The sequence below is a fragment of the Diabrotica virgifera genome, chromosome 5 (genome assembly GCF_917563875.1).
Source record: "Diabrotica virgifera virgifera chromosome 5, PGI_DIABVI_V3a".
Lineage (NCBI taxonomy): Eukaryota > Metazoa > Arthropoda > Insecta > Coleoptera > Chrysomelidae > Diabrotica > Diabrotica virgifera.
The window spans coordinates 176694564-176708578 of record NC_065447.1 but is presented as its reverse complement, the minus strand read 5'-3'; the positions used below and the strand labels follow the sequence as shown (position 1 = coordinate 176708578).

The 14015-nt window shown below is 33.8% G+C and overlaps 1 protein-coding gene across 1 annotated transcript in view; it reads right to left on the bottom strand.

Annotated features, from left to right (window-relative positions):
- LOC114328554 (prion-like-(Q/N-rich) domain-bearing protein 25) overlaps positions 1-12368 on the bottom strand; it is a 151441-nt gene extending 139073 nt beyond the window's left edge. The window contains exons 1-2 of the mRNA XM_028277427.2: positions 12195-12368; positions 9668-9919 (exon numbers count right to left, since the gene is read on the bottom strand). Coding sequence (XP_028133228.1) covers positions 9668-9919; positions 12195-12279 — 337 coding nt within the window. The 5' untranslated portion in view covers positions 12280-12368. The remainder of the gene's footprint in view (positions 1-9667; positions 9920-12194) is intronic.
- Between the last annotated feature and the right edge of the window lie 1647 nt (positions 12369-14015).

Below are 14015 nucleotides of genomic sequence, written 5' to 3'. Positions count from 1 at the left end.
CATTCTGGTGGGATGTTCTATATGCCATTAGAGTGAAAACTTAGTCTTTTTGCTAGCAGTTGCCGCTAGGACATCTATGCCATTTCGTTCGTTGCAATTCGGGACTGCCCGCTGGGGTTTGTTTTGGTTGGATCAGGGAGAGCAGCATATGTGCCTCCTGATGAGAGACTAATAAGTTTCGAAACCGGTAGAGGTGCTTGCAGCACTTTCTGATTGGACTAGAATATGGTTCGGCTGTATTTTCGTTTTGCAACGAAATTGAAAATGGTTATTCATTTTTGATTTACATTTACTCTGTGTGGAGTATGAAGGGAACCATTCTCGTTGGAACTTTACCGCGCTGAGCAGATGGGACGTGAATTGTCAATTGTAGAATTCCCTCATCTTCCTTAGTCTCAGCATCCGTATGGCTTGCAAATTGTAGAAGTCTCGGAGGTGTGACCAGAGAAGGTTCCCATTGTTTTCATTCTGGTGGGATGTTCTATATGCCATTAGAGTGAAAACTTAGTCTCTTTATAACTACAAGATTTATGAAGAAATTAATCTCTTTGATTTTTCGTAAGCTACAAAAATGTTTTATATAGTTTTTTTTTTCGTTAGATGCATAATTTTTAAGGTATTCGCAAAAAAACCGTCCGAAAAGGTGACATTCTTCAATGAAAATGGCAAATTTTCAACCACGAATAATTCAAAAAGTATTGAATTTTCAAAAAAAAAATATTAAACAGTTTTTGCTTAGAATTAGGTTCTCTAGCCACTGCCTTGGTTATTTTGACCAAAAATGTTCCACCCTCGAGAAGGGGTGGGAACCACCCCCAAGATAAAAGCGCACATCGGCACAGGGTATACTTTAAATTAGGAGATAAGTATAGGCTATTCACAAAATTTCATTAATCTTCATGCTGCAGGGTAGAATTCGGAGGTAATATCCTGTTTTTGCTATCATTGAATGGAGTCCGTGTGATATCTTGAATTACGATTATCTTTTTTTTGTTTAATTGCATTGGCTAGGTGTCAATCAGCCAATCACAACATTTTTTTTCTAATTTATGAGGTTAAAATGAGGTTCTTGGAGTTCCATAGCACGCGAGTACGCGAACAGAAAGGTAAGAGAGGGAGTAATAAAAAAGGTAGGCAAGTATGGTTTGATTGAGAATGTGGGAATTTGAAAAAACAGGTAATGAGTTTGCGGGTGGAGGATATGTAAGGGATATGTATTTTCAGAGAAAGAGAGAGTATAAACAGACTTGTGAAAGAAAAAAGAGAGAGTATTACATGAGAGTGGCAGAGGATCTAAGTAAAGCACGGGACTCTGAAGAGTTTTGGTCTTTGGTAGGAGATTTTAAAATTAAAAATAGTTCGAGATGTGCATCAATGTCTATGTAGAGACATTTTGTCTGCACTTTTTTGGTCTCCTAAATCCAGCACTTCACTCGGACCAACTAAGTTATGCATAGCCTTATATTGTCGATGAAAGTATGGATGTGAGTTTTGATATGACGGAGTTAGATATTGCGCTCATAAGCCTAAAGGATAATAAAGCACCTGGCACCGATAGGATACCGGCAGAGTTTTATAAAAATCTTTCGGTTAGTAGCAAAGCAAAGTTATTGGTTGCTTTTAACGTAATGTTTAATCGAGCCTCATTTCCGGATTCTTTCCGGGATGCGATACTTTTTCCTTTGCATAAGAAAGGTTCGACAGACAATGTAATGAATTACAGGGGAATAAGTTACCTGATCGCAGTAGCCAAGCTTTTTTCGTCTTCTTTATTACTGGACAAAATAAAAAAATGGGCAGTCAGGGATTTTACTGGAATACCAGGCAGGTTATAGAGAGGAATCTTCTACAGTTGACCAATTGTAAAGTATAAGGAAAATGAAGCGAAATAGATGGATTGGTCGAAAGGAACTTTCACGCCTGCATAATATTAGGCAATGGTGTGGTTCCACAGTAGAATTATTATTTCGCACAGCAGCCAATAGAGAAAGATTTCAGGAATTTGTAAACACAACGAAGGACAATGTCTGAATACGGACATGACACCTAAAGCTTGTCCAGCATATCGACAAGTTCCTCTTCTAAGTAGGCTACGATTCGTCCATACCTATATCTTAGAATTGTGATCCTTTTGCCACCTATCGTTATTCCGCCTCTCAGATTTTGGTCTAAGTGCTTTGGGCAGATAGGTGTTTAAGAACAAGAATTATTTGTTTTGGAACCCCCATATTTTGTAACTTCAACATCATAGAAATATCAAGTAAATATCATTATTTGAAAATGACTCAAATACCCATCAAAAGCATTTGAATTTTGCAAGCTATTCAAATATGTAGCTAAAGCAAATGTGTAACTAAGCACTTGTTAACAAACAGCTGTCAGAGGAAATTGAAATTAGACGTGGGGTGAGGGTGAGACAGGGATGCGTATTATAGCCAATTATTTTTAATCCCTACTCGAAAGAGATCCTAAAAAGGTTTAAGGGCGAGACAGCTGGAATAAAGGTAAATGGAGTGCCCATTAACAATATTAGATATGCGTATGACACTGTCATAGCCGAAAATATTGAAGACCTTCAAACACTGGTGAATTGAATAGCGGTGTATGGCCAAGAATACTGTCTAACAATGAATATCAAGAAGACAACATTTATGAGAATATCTAAAACTCAAAGGAAAAACGAGAATCTTCTCATAAATGAAACCCATGTCGAACGAGTAGACCAATATGCATATCTTGGAACAATGATCAACTTCACAAATGATTACTTGATAGAAATTAAAATTAGAATAAAAAAAGCTAGAGCAAATTTTAACAAGATGAGAAGAGTGCTCTGTACCAGAGATTTGAAATTAGAGCTAAGAATTAGGTTCGCTCAGTGGCGACGCGTGACTTTTTCTGAAGTGTTACCAAAACCAGATGCAAAAAATCTTATTTAAAAAAATGAAGATATGGCTAAATGTATATATACACTCACCGGCACAAAATTCCGCCACCCAAAATTTTTGATTAAGTTTGACAATCTATAACTTTATTATTTGTACTTCGATTTTCAAGATTCTTGCACGAGTTTGTAGGTACATGTATTGATGTCAATTGCTATTATTCCGGTAACAAAAATTTTTTGCTTAGATGGCATTATACGGGAGTGAATATAAGCGTTGTTTTTTCTCCTAACTTTAAAAAATTCTGTGGAAAAATTGGAGGGCTGATTTTGTTTCATACCCTTTTTGTATTATCCTGGAGGTATCACTAAGGTCTTGTTTTTTGAATTATCTGAATATCTCTTGTCTTGTAAGAGCTGTAATTAAAAACACTGCTTTGAAGGTTTATTTAATTAAAAATATCAAACGCACTAAAATTAACAAAACAAAACAAATTTAAAAAGAAAACAAAACAATTCAATAGCGGCTATGTCCACCTCTTGCAGCAACGACTGCTCGCAATCTGTTTAGCATCTAATAAAGATGTGTTTTCCTTGCTTGGGGAATAGCCCGATATTCCTCTACAAGGGCCATAAATGTACTAACTTTTCTGAAGGCCTAGGATGACGGCAGATAGCTTTTTTTATTCATCCCATAAATGCTCAATATGATTGAGATCTGGGCTGCATGCGGGCCATTCTAATCTTATCAATCCAACCTCAATTGTATGATAAATCAGTGTTTTTATTTACAAAAAATGGTAAAGCTCTTACAAGAAAAAAGATATTCGGATAATTCAAAAAACAAAATGTTGGTGATGCCTCCGGGAAAATATGACAGGACTATGAAACAAAATCAGCTATTCCATTTTTCCACAGAATTTTTTAAAATTAGGAGAAAATACAACGCTTCCTTTCACCCCTGTACAATGACATGCAAGCAAAAAAGTTTGTTACCGGAATAATACCAAACAATATGAATACATGTACCTACAAACTGGTGCAAGAATCTTGAAAATCGGAGCAAAATAATAAAGTTATAAATTGTCAAACTTAATCAAAAATTTTGGGTGGCGGAATTTTGTGCCGGTGAGTGTAGCTTCAATAATATCATTTTGTATATGACTTGAAACTCTCGAAAAAACAGATGTTTCTAGATGTTGACAAAATTTTTGATCTTTTTTGGCAATTAATGTAACAATTCCCCGTAATTGCCTCGATTGTCAGAGTCGTCGCACTCAAAATGATCACGAAACGCTAGTTCTTGTTTGGCCCAAAAACATACAGTATCTCTTATAAGTGTGCTAAGGATATACCATATACCTATCTATTTTTGAACAAACTCATTAGGTTTAGCAATATTTGCTTTAAAAGCTTGGTTAAGAGAACTTTTGATTTTTGTTTTGCCAAACTGAATCAAATTGGATATACATCTTACATGTAGGTAACGGAGAAATTTCATGTCTCCTTTTTAAAAATCTAACACCATTTAAATCGTGAACCTGGTCCACCCATTTTTCTGTAGAAACCAGAAGACATGCCCAAAAATACAGTATATTTTTCTTGCAACGATAATATAACCAAGGATTTTCACTGTACCAACTAAATTTAAAATATCGAACTACTTTTGTTGATTCCTTTTTTAAATTGTTTAAAATAGGTCTTTCATTTTTAATAATCTCATTTTTTTCTTCAAAATTATACAAGGAGAATTACTTTTCAAGTAGTTGATCGATTAAGAAGCGACACTCATTTATGGTTAAATACACGCACACTTTTTATAGGTACTGTCACCAATTTTAAATTTGGTAACAGCCCTACTGATACACAGCGCTCTTATGCCGTCGCTTCTTCAAAATTTTCAGTCACTACCCGGTCCCGAGCGCTAGCGTGCGTATAGAACTATTGTCACCAGAAATGAGTCTTAGTCCTGTCGCCAGGGGGGGTACAACGGCCTCGTTAATTCAGATGGACTTACCCAAGTTTTTTTTATGTATTTTGACCCGTAGAACACGAATTTTTTGGGTAACAGTTGATCCGGATGTCGATAAGATTGTTATAGACCAAGAACTTGAGGAATCAAATAACAGCGATTTTTGGCAAAACAAAACAATATTTTGTATTTTTTGGGTCATTTTAAGCAAAAAGTATTTCTACAAGTTTTTTAGTAGGATGCACAGTTTTCGAGATAAACGCGGTTGAACTTTCAAAAAATCGAAAAACTGCAATTTTTAAACCCGAATAACTTTTGATTAAAAAATAAAATAGCAATTCTGCTTAGCGCCTTTGAAAGTTCAAGTCAAATTATGTCGGTTTTGATTATTTGCATTGCTAAAAATTTATTGTGTTATTGTTAAACAAAGCTACAAACAACTAGTGCGTGAGTGATGTTTCTATGATTTCTCATTTAAAATCGAACGAGTAGGTAGAATAGGTACTAGTGCAATCAAGACTATTTCTACGTTACATGCGTTAAAACGCATGTAAAAGCACGGGAAACCCTACGTATTTATAGCTTTGTTAAACAATAAAAAAATAAATTTTTACCAATGCAAATAATCAAAACCGATATAATTTGACTTAAACTTTCAAATGCGGTAAGCAGACTTGCTATTTTATTTTTTAATCAAAAGTTATTCGGGTTAAAAAATTGCAATTTTTCGATTTTTTTAAAGTTCGACCGCGTTTATCTCGAAAACTGTGCATCCTACGAAAAAACTTGTAGAAATATTTTTTACTTAAAATGGCCCAAAAAATACAAAATATTGTTTTGTTTTGCCAAAAATCGCTGTTATTTGATTCCTCAAGTTCTTGGTCTATAACAATCTTATCGACATCCGGATCAACTGTTACCCAAAAAATTCGTGTTCTACGGGTCAAAATACATAAAAAAAACTTGAGTAAGTCCATCTGAATTAACGAGGCCGTTGTACCCCCCCTGGCGACAGGACTATCTGGCAACAGAGTATAATAAAGTGCAACGGAGTCACATAACTCGCCAATATTTTCGTGTCTACGAGTAGTTGGCTATCTAGTGAGATATTTACTGAGTTAGGTACTATTACCACATAATATAATAATATATTTCTATCGGTAAAAATCTTGGTAAGTAGAATTATTCATCGTCATAAAATATTTATTTGCAAGATTTTTAACTGTTACCAATGGTAACAGTGGTTACATGGACGCTTCGCCAGTGGGTTCGCTAGATGCTACGTTTTCTCGACTTTGTTGTTTTATGGAATGGAAGCCTGGACCTTGAATCAATGGAAAAACTGGAATCATTCGAGTTGTGGATGTATAGAAGAATTCTGAAAATATTATGGACAGAACACGTCACAAAATAAAGTGTTCTGAAAAAGATTAATAAAGAAACGGAAGCTTTGAATACCATCAAAACCATAAAATTGGAATATCTCGGACATATTACACGCGGAGAGAGATAAAACTTGCTCCAACTCATTGTGCAGGGAAAGATCTAAGGAAAAAAAGCATAGGTAGTAGAATACCATGGCTACGCAACCTGAGAGAATGGTAGGGATGTACATCAAATAAACTTTTCAGAGCAGCTGTACCTAAAGTCCGAATAGCTATGATGATTGCCGATCCCCGTCGCGGAGATAGCACTTAAAGAAAAAGATTTCAAATATTATTTTTATCGATGACTGGAGGTAGTCCATTGAAATGTTACATTTAGGGTTGCATTTGGAAGCACTGAATACCATCAAAACCATAAAATTGGAATATCTCGGACATATTACACGCGGAGAGAGATAAAACTTGCTCCAACTCATTGTGCAGGGAAAGATCTAAGGAAAAAAAAGCATAGTAGTAGAATACCATGGCTACGCAACCTGAGAGAATGGTAGGGATGTACATCAAATAAACTTTTCAGAGCAGCTGTACCTAAAGTCCGAATAGCTATGATGATTGCCGATCCCCGTCGCGGAGATAGCACTTAAAGAAAAAGATTTCAAATATTATTTTTATCGATGACTGGAGGTAGTCCATTGAAATGTTACATTTAGGGTTGCATTTCTTAGAGGAGTCAATTTGATTTTTTTAATGTGTAGGGGGTTCAGTAGAAGTTTAAGTTCAAGTTTTTGGGGTAGCCGCCCTTGTCCCCCGGTCGTCATCTTGGAAAAAGGGGTGCAAAGGGCTTTCGCGCTGTATCTCCTAAACTAGCAACCATACAGAAAATTTAATTACATATAAAATGTAGCAAATTAAATTTTCTACAATTTTATATCTATTACTTTTTATCGTCAAGTGACCAACAAAAAAGTTATAAACAAAAATAAGAGAAAATTTTGTAAGAAGTTTAAAAGTTTAAAAGAAGTGTAAAATAACATCATAGCGATTTTATAGAGGATTTTTCAACGAACAATTTCCACTATAAAGTTGTTTAATTTTATTTATTTATCTAGGTTTTACAGCGCTCCAAACTTGACCAGATTCTCGAATTCTCATAGGAATACAATAAAAAACAAAACCTTGTGCTTACTTTTCTATCTATATATTTATTTATTATGATTTTAACATTCCCATGCTATTATTAAGCTAATTTTGACCCTTTTCCCGGCTACCTATGAGGTAGAGTCTGCAGGCGCGTTTTTTTGTGGTATCCCCAATAGGCCTAATCTACGGACAATTTCTATACAAAATAATATTATTTATTATTATATGTTGAAAAAGATCTATCATAGTTATTATTTTTTCATTTTTTTCAATGCTCAAGGCTGCGAGTCAAGATCTGAATCAGTATCCAAGGTGAATTTTTGTGGTGTAATGAGAGTTAGAGTCGGCGTCATTGTCGGTAATTCATTTACCAATTAATTTTCTTCAATAATTAATGCTGATATGTGCTTGATGTTGCTGCAACTTTCACCACCACAATAGAGGCACACTGCTGAATATTTGAGGTCTGCTTTTCGGCAACCATATGCACTTTCAGTTTCCATTGCATCTGCAGATGAATTTCATAAGCTCGGGGGTACTGGAGGCTTGAAAGTATTGGGATTGGTATCCAAAATTTTCCATGCTTTTTTCAGCCCCAATTTTCTGGATCACAATGTTTACCGAGCCATGACTGAATCTGCTGATACACTCGGAGTCTGTGAAAACGGGCTGCATCTTGTGTTGCAGGAAGTCAGAAGAGATTAAATGCATTTTTGTCACTGTTTTAGCGAATCGTTTGTATCTCAGGGTTTCCAGAGAATCGTCTCTATTTCCGGCAAATAAAGAGACGAAAAACGTTCGCCGACAACAGTGAGTAAAGATGGCTCGACTTTCCCACTGACAAATAATTTTTCCTAGAGGTTTCTTACAAATAAAATAACCACCACGCATGATGCGCTCTTACAAAATACACCAAATGCTTATCTAATCACAAAAATATAAATTTTACCCACAAGACTTTCAATAGTATTATCTATAAAACTCAAAATACTTTTCACAATTTTTAATACGACTGCACGTGGCCAAATAGGTAGCACAACTCTAAGAATAAGTTAAGTAGAGGAGGACCCACTACTGTGCCACCTAGGATAAATTATAATAATAAAAGTAATAGCAGGCAGATATTCAGTCCGGTACGGAAGAAAAATGACGTAAATGCAATTTTTTCAATTCCTGTTTATTGCGCAATTAACTTCTAAAATACTATGTAAAGATGATACAAAAAGACTGAACTGTAAAAATGTGCTGAACCACTAGAGGGTAGGGTATTGCGTCGTTGCTGAAATACGCGCTATGTTAGACAACTGTAGATATTGTTTAAAATGAGGCAATTAAATTAAGATAATGAAATTCGAACCAATATCGATGAAAATAAGAGCTTTCGTTTTCAAAAAACAAACGCAATACTGATGCTCCTGGACGATTACTCTTCATTTAATCCCTATTTTAAATAGTTAAAAATCGTTTTTTGCTCTTCTGACGAATTTTGCATTTTTCGGTTGCGTCATTCTTCTTCTGGATCGGCGAATTTGTCCTCAAACTACTCCTTCGGCTTTTTCTATATATGCTTTGGGTTCTAAGTTTTATAGTTGGGAGAAAGGTCAAAAATAGATTAATAAAAGCATAGAAATGTTACAATCATAATAAATTGTATGAATAAAAAATATTAAGATAGAAAAGTAAGCCTAACGTTGTTTTTATTGTTTCCCTATGAGCATTCGAGAATCTGGTCAAGTTTGGAGCGCTGTAAAACCTAGATAAATAAATAGAATTAAACATCTTTATAGTGGAAATTGTTCGCTAAAGAACCTTCTACAAAACTGCTATAGTGTTATTTTATTGTAAAATGAACTTAAAAAAAGTTATGACCTCCAAAAGGAAACTTGTTAAAACATTTTTACTTATTTTTGTTTATATCTTTTTGGTTGGTCACTTGACGATAAAAAGTAATAGAAACAAAATTGTAGTAAATTTAATTTTCTATATTTTATGTTTTATTAGATTTTCCGTAGAGTTGGTAGTTTACGATATATAGCGCGAAACCCCTTTGCACCCCTTTTCCAAGATGGCGGCCGGGGGACAAGGGTGGCGACCCCAAAAACTTGAACTGAAGCTTCTACTGAGCCCTCCTACACATTAAAAAAATAAAATTGACTCCTCTAACAAATGCAAGGTATGGCCTAAAAAAATGAACATTTCGATGGACTAAGGATCTTATAATATAAAAGTGCGAAAAATAACATACGTATCAACCGTAATGTTAGCTTCATATAAAAAATAACTTACCAATTAAACATTTTCTGCCATCAGTGGACTTCACATATCCCTCTTTGCAATCACATTTGGAATTAACACATTTAGCTGATTCTATATTGCAGTCTTCTGTACTCTGACACTCTCCGCCAATTTTTGTTACAAGTTTAGTTTTTTTAACATCACAGAAACGAGTACCATTGCACTTGCAAAAATGAAAACTTTTGTCGCATGTAGAATTTTGTGATTGAGGACAATCTTCATCGGTATCACATGGTATCAAACCTGTAATATAAAAATTATATATATGTAATAAGAATAAGAAAGAATGGGAAGAATAATAAAAGAAATGGATGGTGCAATTATAAATAAAGCAAGCAATAAAAAGAAAAAAGAAATGTGGAAGCGATACATAAACACAAATAAAGAGCAAGAGAGAGACGAATACAGAAGACAGAGAAATATAGTGAAAAAACTAGTAAAAGACCCGAAAAAGAAGAGCTGGAAGGTGAAGAATTGAACGAAGGTTTTGGGAATAACAATAAACAGTTTTATAATAAAATAAGAAGCATGACAGGAACAAAAAGGAAACAAATAAAAGGAATTATAAATGAGCGAAATAAATTGAAAACAAACACACAAGACATACTAACCATATGGAATAAGCACTATAAAGAAAAATTCGAGGCAAGCAATAAACAAAATGAGGAGAGAGGTCAGCAAGAAAGAAAAGAGGATAGGGACAATCGAGTACACGAAATTAATATCAAAGATATTGAAGAAGGATTGGCAATAATAAAGATTGGAAAAGCGGGAGGTGCGGATGACATAGATCCGGAGATGATGAAGTACGTGGGAGAACAAGGCAAACTTTGGCTACTGGAAATAATGAGGAAAGCATGGGGAACAGAAACGATACCGAAAGACTGAGAAGAAAATTTATTGATACCAATACACAAGAAAGGAGATGAAGCGGAATGTAATAACTCTACGGCTAAATGCTTATCATCAGTAGCATATACAGTCTACATCAGGATAATAGAAAGGAAGCTCAGGAAAGAACTGGAAGGAAAACTAGAAGAAGAACAAGTGGCTTTAAGGAAGAAAATAGGAGCAACAGATAATATATACATGCTGAGAAATATAATTGAAAGGAAAAACTAAGTAGGAGAAGACTACTTATATCTTACGTTTATATATAGATATTAAAGCTGCTTTTAGTTCTATAAATAGAGAATTAATATGGTCAGTAATGGAAGACCTGCAAATCCCGCAAAAGATAATAAGCGTGGCAAAAAGTACGTATAGAAACGTACTCGCGAAAGTACAAATAAACGGAAACAGATCGCCAATAATAAACCTAAGGTGAGGAATAAAACAAGGGGACAGTTTCAGCCCAGTTTTATACCCAGTTTCAGTCCAGTATTAATAATAAACCTAAGGAGAGGAATAAAACAAGGGGACAGTTTCAGCCCAGTTTTATTTATATTTGTAATGGATAGAGTAATGAAGAGCGCTAAAAGAAGGTCAAGGCATTTACAGTCAACAATAGGGTATAGAAATTTAGTGCCAGTGAGAAAGGAGGGATTACTATATGCAGATGACCTAGTAATAATAGCAGACGATAAAGAGAAAATGCTAAAATTAATGGATATCTGGGTGGAAGAAATAGAAAATTTGAAAATGGAGGTAAATATAAAGAAAACGAAGACCATGATAGTAAAAGGTAAGAAAAAAAAGGTAAGAATTAAACCAAACGATCTTTAGGTGCAAAAACGAAATAATAGAAACAGTCTCGACGTTTGAATAGCTGGGAGTAATAATATCAGAGGATCGAAAGCTAGAAGAAATATCAAGAAATATCATACGGGACGAAAAAAGCAAATAAGATCTACTATGCACCAAATAAAACAATATATATTTGGAAAGGAAGAAATAGATAAAGCAATAAAACTGAAGGTATACAATGCAATATATGTACCAACTTTAATATACAATACATAATACAATAAACGCAGCAGAGATGAAGCAGCTGAGAAAAATAGCAGGAAAAATGAAATTGGACAGAATAAGAAATGAGGATATTAGACAAAGACTGAAACAGGAATCAAAAATAACAAAGATCCAAAAAGAAAGTTAAAATGGTATGGACACATTAACAGAATGGACCAGGGAAGACTACCAAAGCAGGTGATGGAATCGAAAAGATATGGTAAAAGAAGGAAAGGGAGGCCAAGGAAAAGATGGATGGATCAGATTATAGAAATTGGACAGGAAAAAGGTAAAACACATCAACAAATGAAAGAGTTAGCAAAGGACCGCAAGAAATGGAAGATATGGAAGGAAGAACTGGAAGGATGAATAAAACCTCCGACGCCCCTGAGGGGCATAATCAGTTTCGAGAAAGAAGAAGGACTCAAAATATCAAGTTAATATGTATAATATATTATAATAACCGACAAAAATAAAGTAAAACGCAATTAAATTTTAAACAATGGAACACAATAACTTAAATAAATAAAAGTAGAATATTACATATTTATAACCAAAGAAAACTTACCTTTTTGGGCCCTGATTGGACTGATTATGCAACCGACTAGAAGTGAAACAAATAAAAAAGTTCTAAAATAGTCAATGTGCCACATTTTAAGGTCAGTTTTAAATTTTACTTGTCGCAAATATCTCTATATAGGTACCACCGTTCCAAAAGTTCTGTTAAAAGTAATTAAGTATAAGAATAGATATGTTTTTGCAGTATGCCTAAAAGTTTTTAGTAAGTGATATAAAAAAATCAGTAGCGTATCACACAGAGAATTAAATTTGTTTTTGTGGAAAATAAATTACACTCTGTATGTGACCGAACTATATTATAGTCTGTTCGCTAAACTCAGACACAATTGGTAAATTGCAAATTTGGTAAAATTTGCAAAAAAATAATTACTAAATAGTTAATAATTACTAAATAGTTAGTAATTTTGCAATTTAGGCAAAATTGGCAAAAAACAAAAAAATTACCTACTAGAATCACTAACCAGTTAAGTCTGAGTTTAGCGAACCGATTTTACCAATAATAACGCTCTTAACGCTCATATAATAATTAACACAATTATAAAACAGTAATGACAAAAGAACAGAATCGAATGCCAATAATAAACAACTTCCTGGATATGTATGAGCTCTTTTCCTGTTTGGATGGACTCTGGTCGGCGGATTCCAATGGAATTTGATTATCTGTTTTTACACAGATCGGAAAAGTTTAGAAATACTTATTTTTATAACATAATAGAATTAATAAAATAGTCCAAGCTGTGGGTGAAAAATAGGTCGGATTCAGGATATAATTCAGGAATTTCTGAAACCTATCAGGTGTTGTAAAGGACGATGCCAGGAATAACTTCTACTAAAATGTAACCAAAAATTTTAGGAGGTTTTTTTATTTATGACGTGTTTCATTTACTAAATTTGCAATTTTTAAAGATTTTTAATTTTGCAGCTTAGGATATTCATTTTAGAGAAAAACTTTTAAATGGAAAGTTGTAGTAAATTAAAAACCCTACAGTTTGAGCTATGGCAAGTTTAATTTCATTAATTTGTTGTTGCAAAACAGTCTGCGAAATTCCAAAATGGCTGTTTTTTGCCATTGCATTATTTATTGTAAATTTTTATTTTTATTTTTTAACGATTTTAAAATGAAGATCTTTCAATTCCAAACAGAAAAAAAATTGGAAAGCCCGATTGGTGGACTTGTTGCTTAGATATTATAAGTTGTTATCCCGAGAGGTCAAATGACGAAGGCTATAATTTTTTGAAAAAAAAAATCGTGAAGTATTAATCCTACATCGACTCTCCTTTTAAAGACTTATATTTTCATATTCTGATGTAAACAAATGCGAAAAACATTTCCCAACCATTTAATTCGATTTTGAAAATAAGGGGGCAAATTTCGTTATAAACATTTAGAAATGAAGCGGCCCCTGTACATCCTATGAGTTTCTAATTGGCAGATTATTATTTTTGAAGACAAAACGAAGATTCAAAATAAAATAAAAATTTTCTACGGTCAACTGAAGTCGAGATCATTGTTTTTGTTTTCTTAAATCGTAGTGACATTATTTATAACAATTAAGAAATTATTTCACAGTCATTGACTAAAATAAACTTATATTATCTTAAAATACAAATTACTGTAAAACACAAAATTTCACTTAATCATCAAAAATGATTTTTAAAGAGGAGTGGAGATTTTTTTCTTTACGATTGTGATTTATTGTGTCGGTTGCCCTAAGCAATTTATAGTACATTGAATCACGGTTTTGGCTTCAAATTTTAAAGAACCGCTTGAAGAAAAAGTGTGCTTATTGGGCCGATGTGTGCTTTTGCC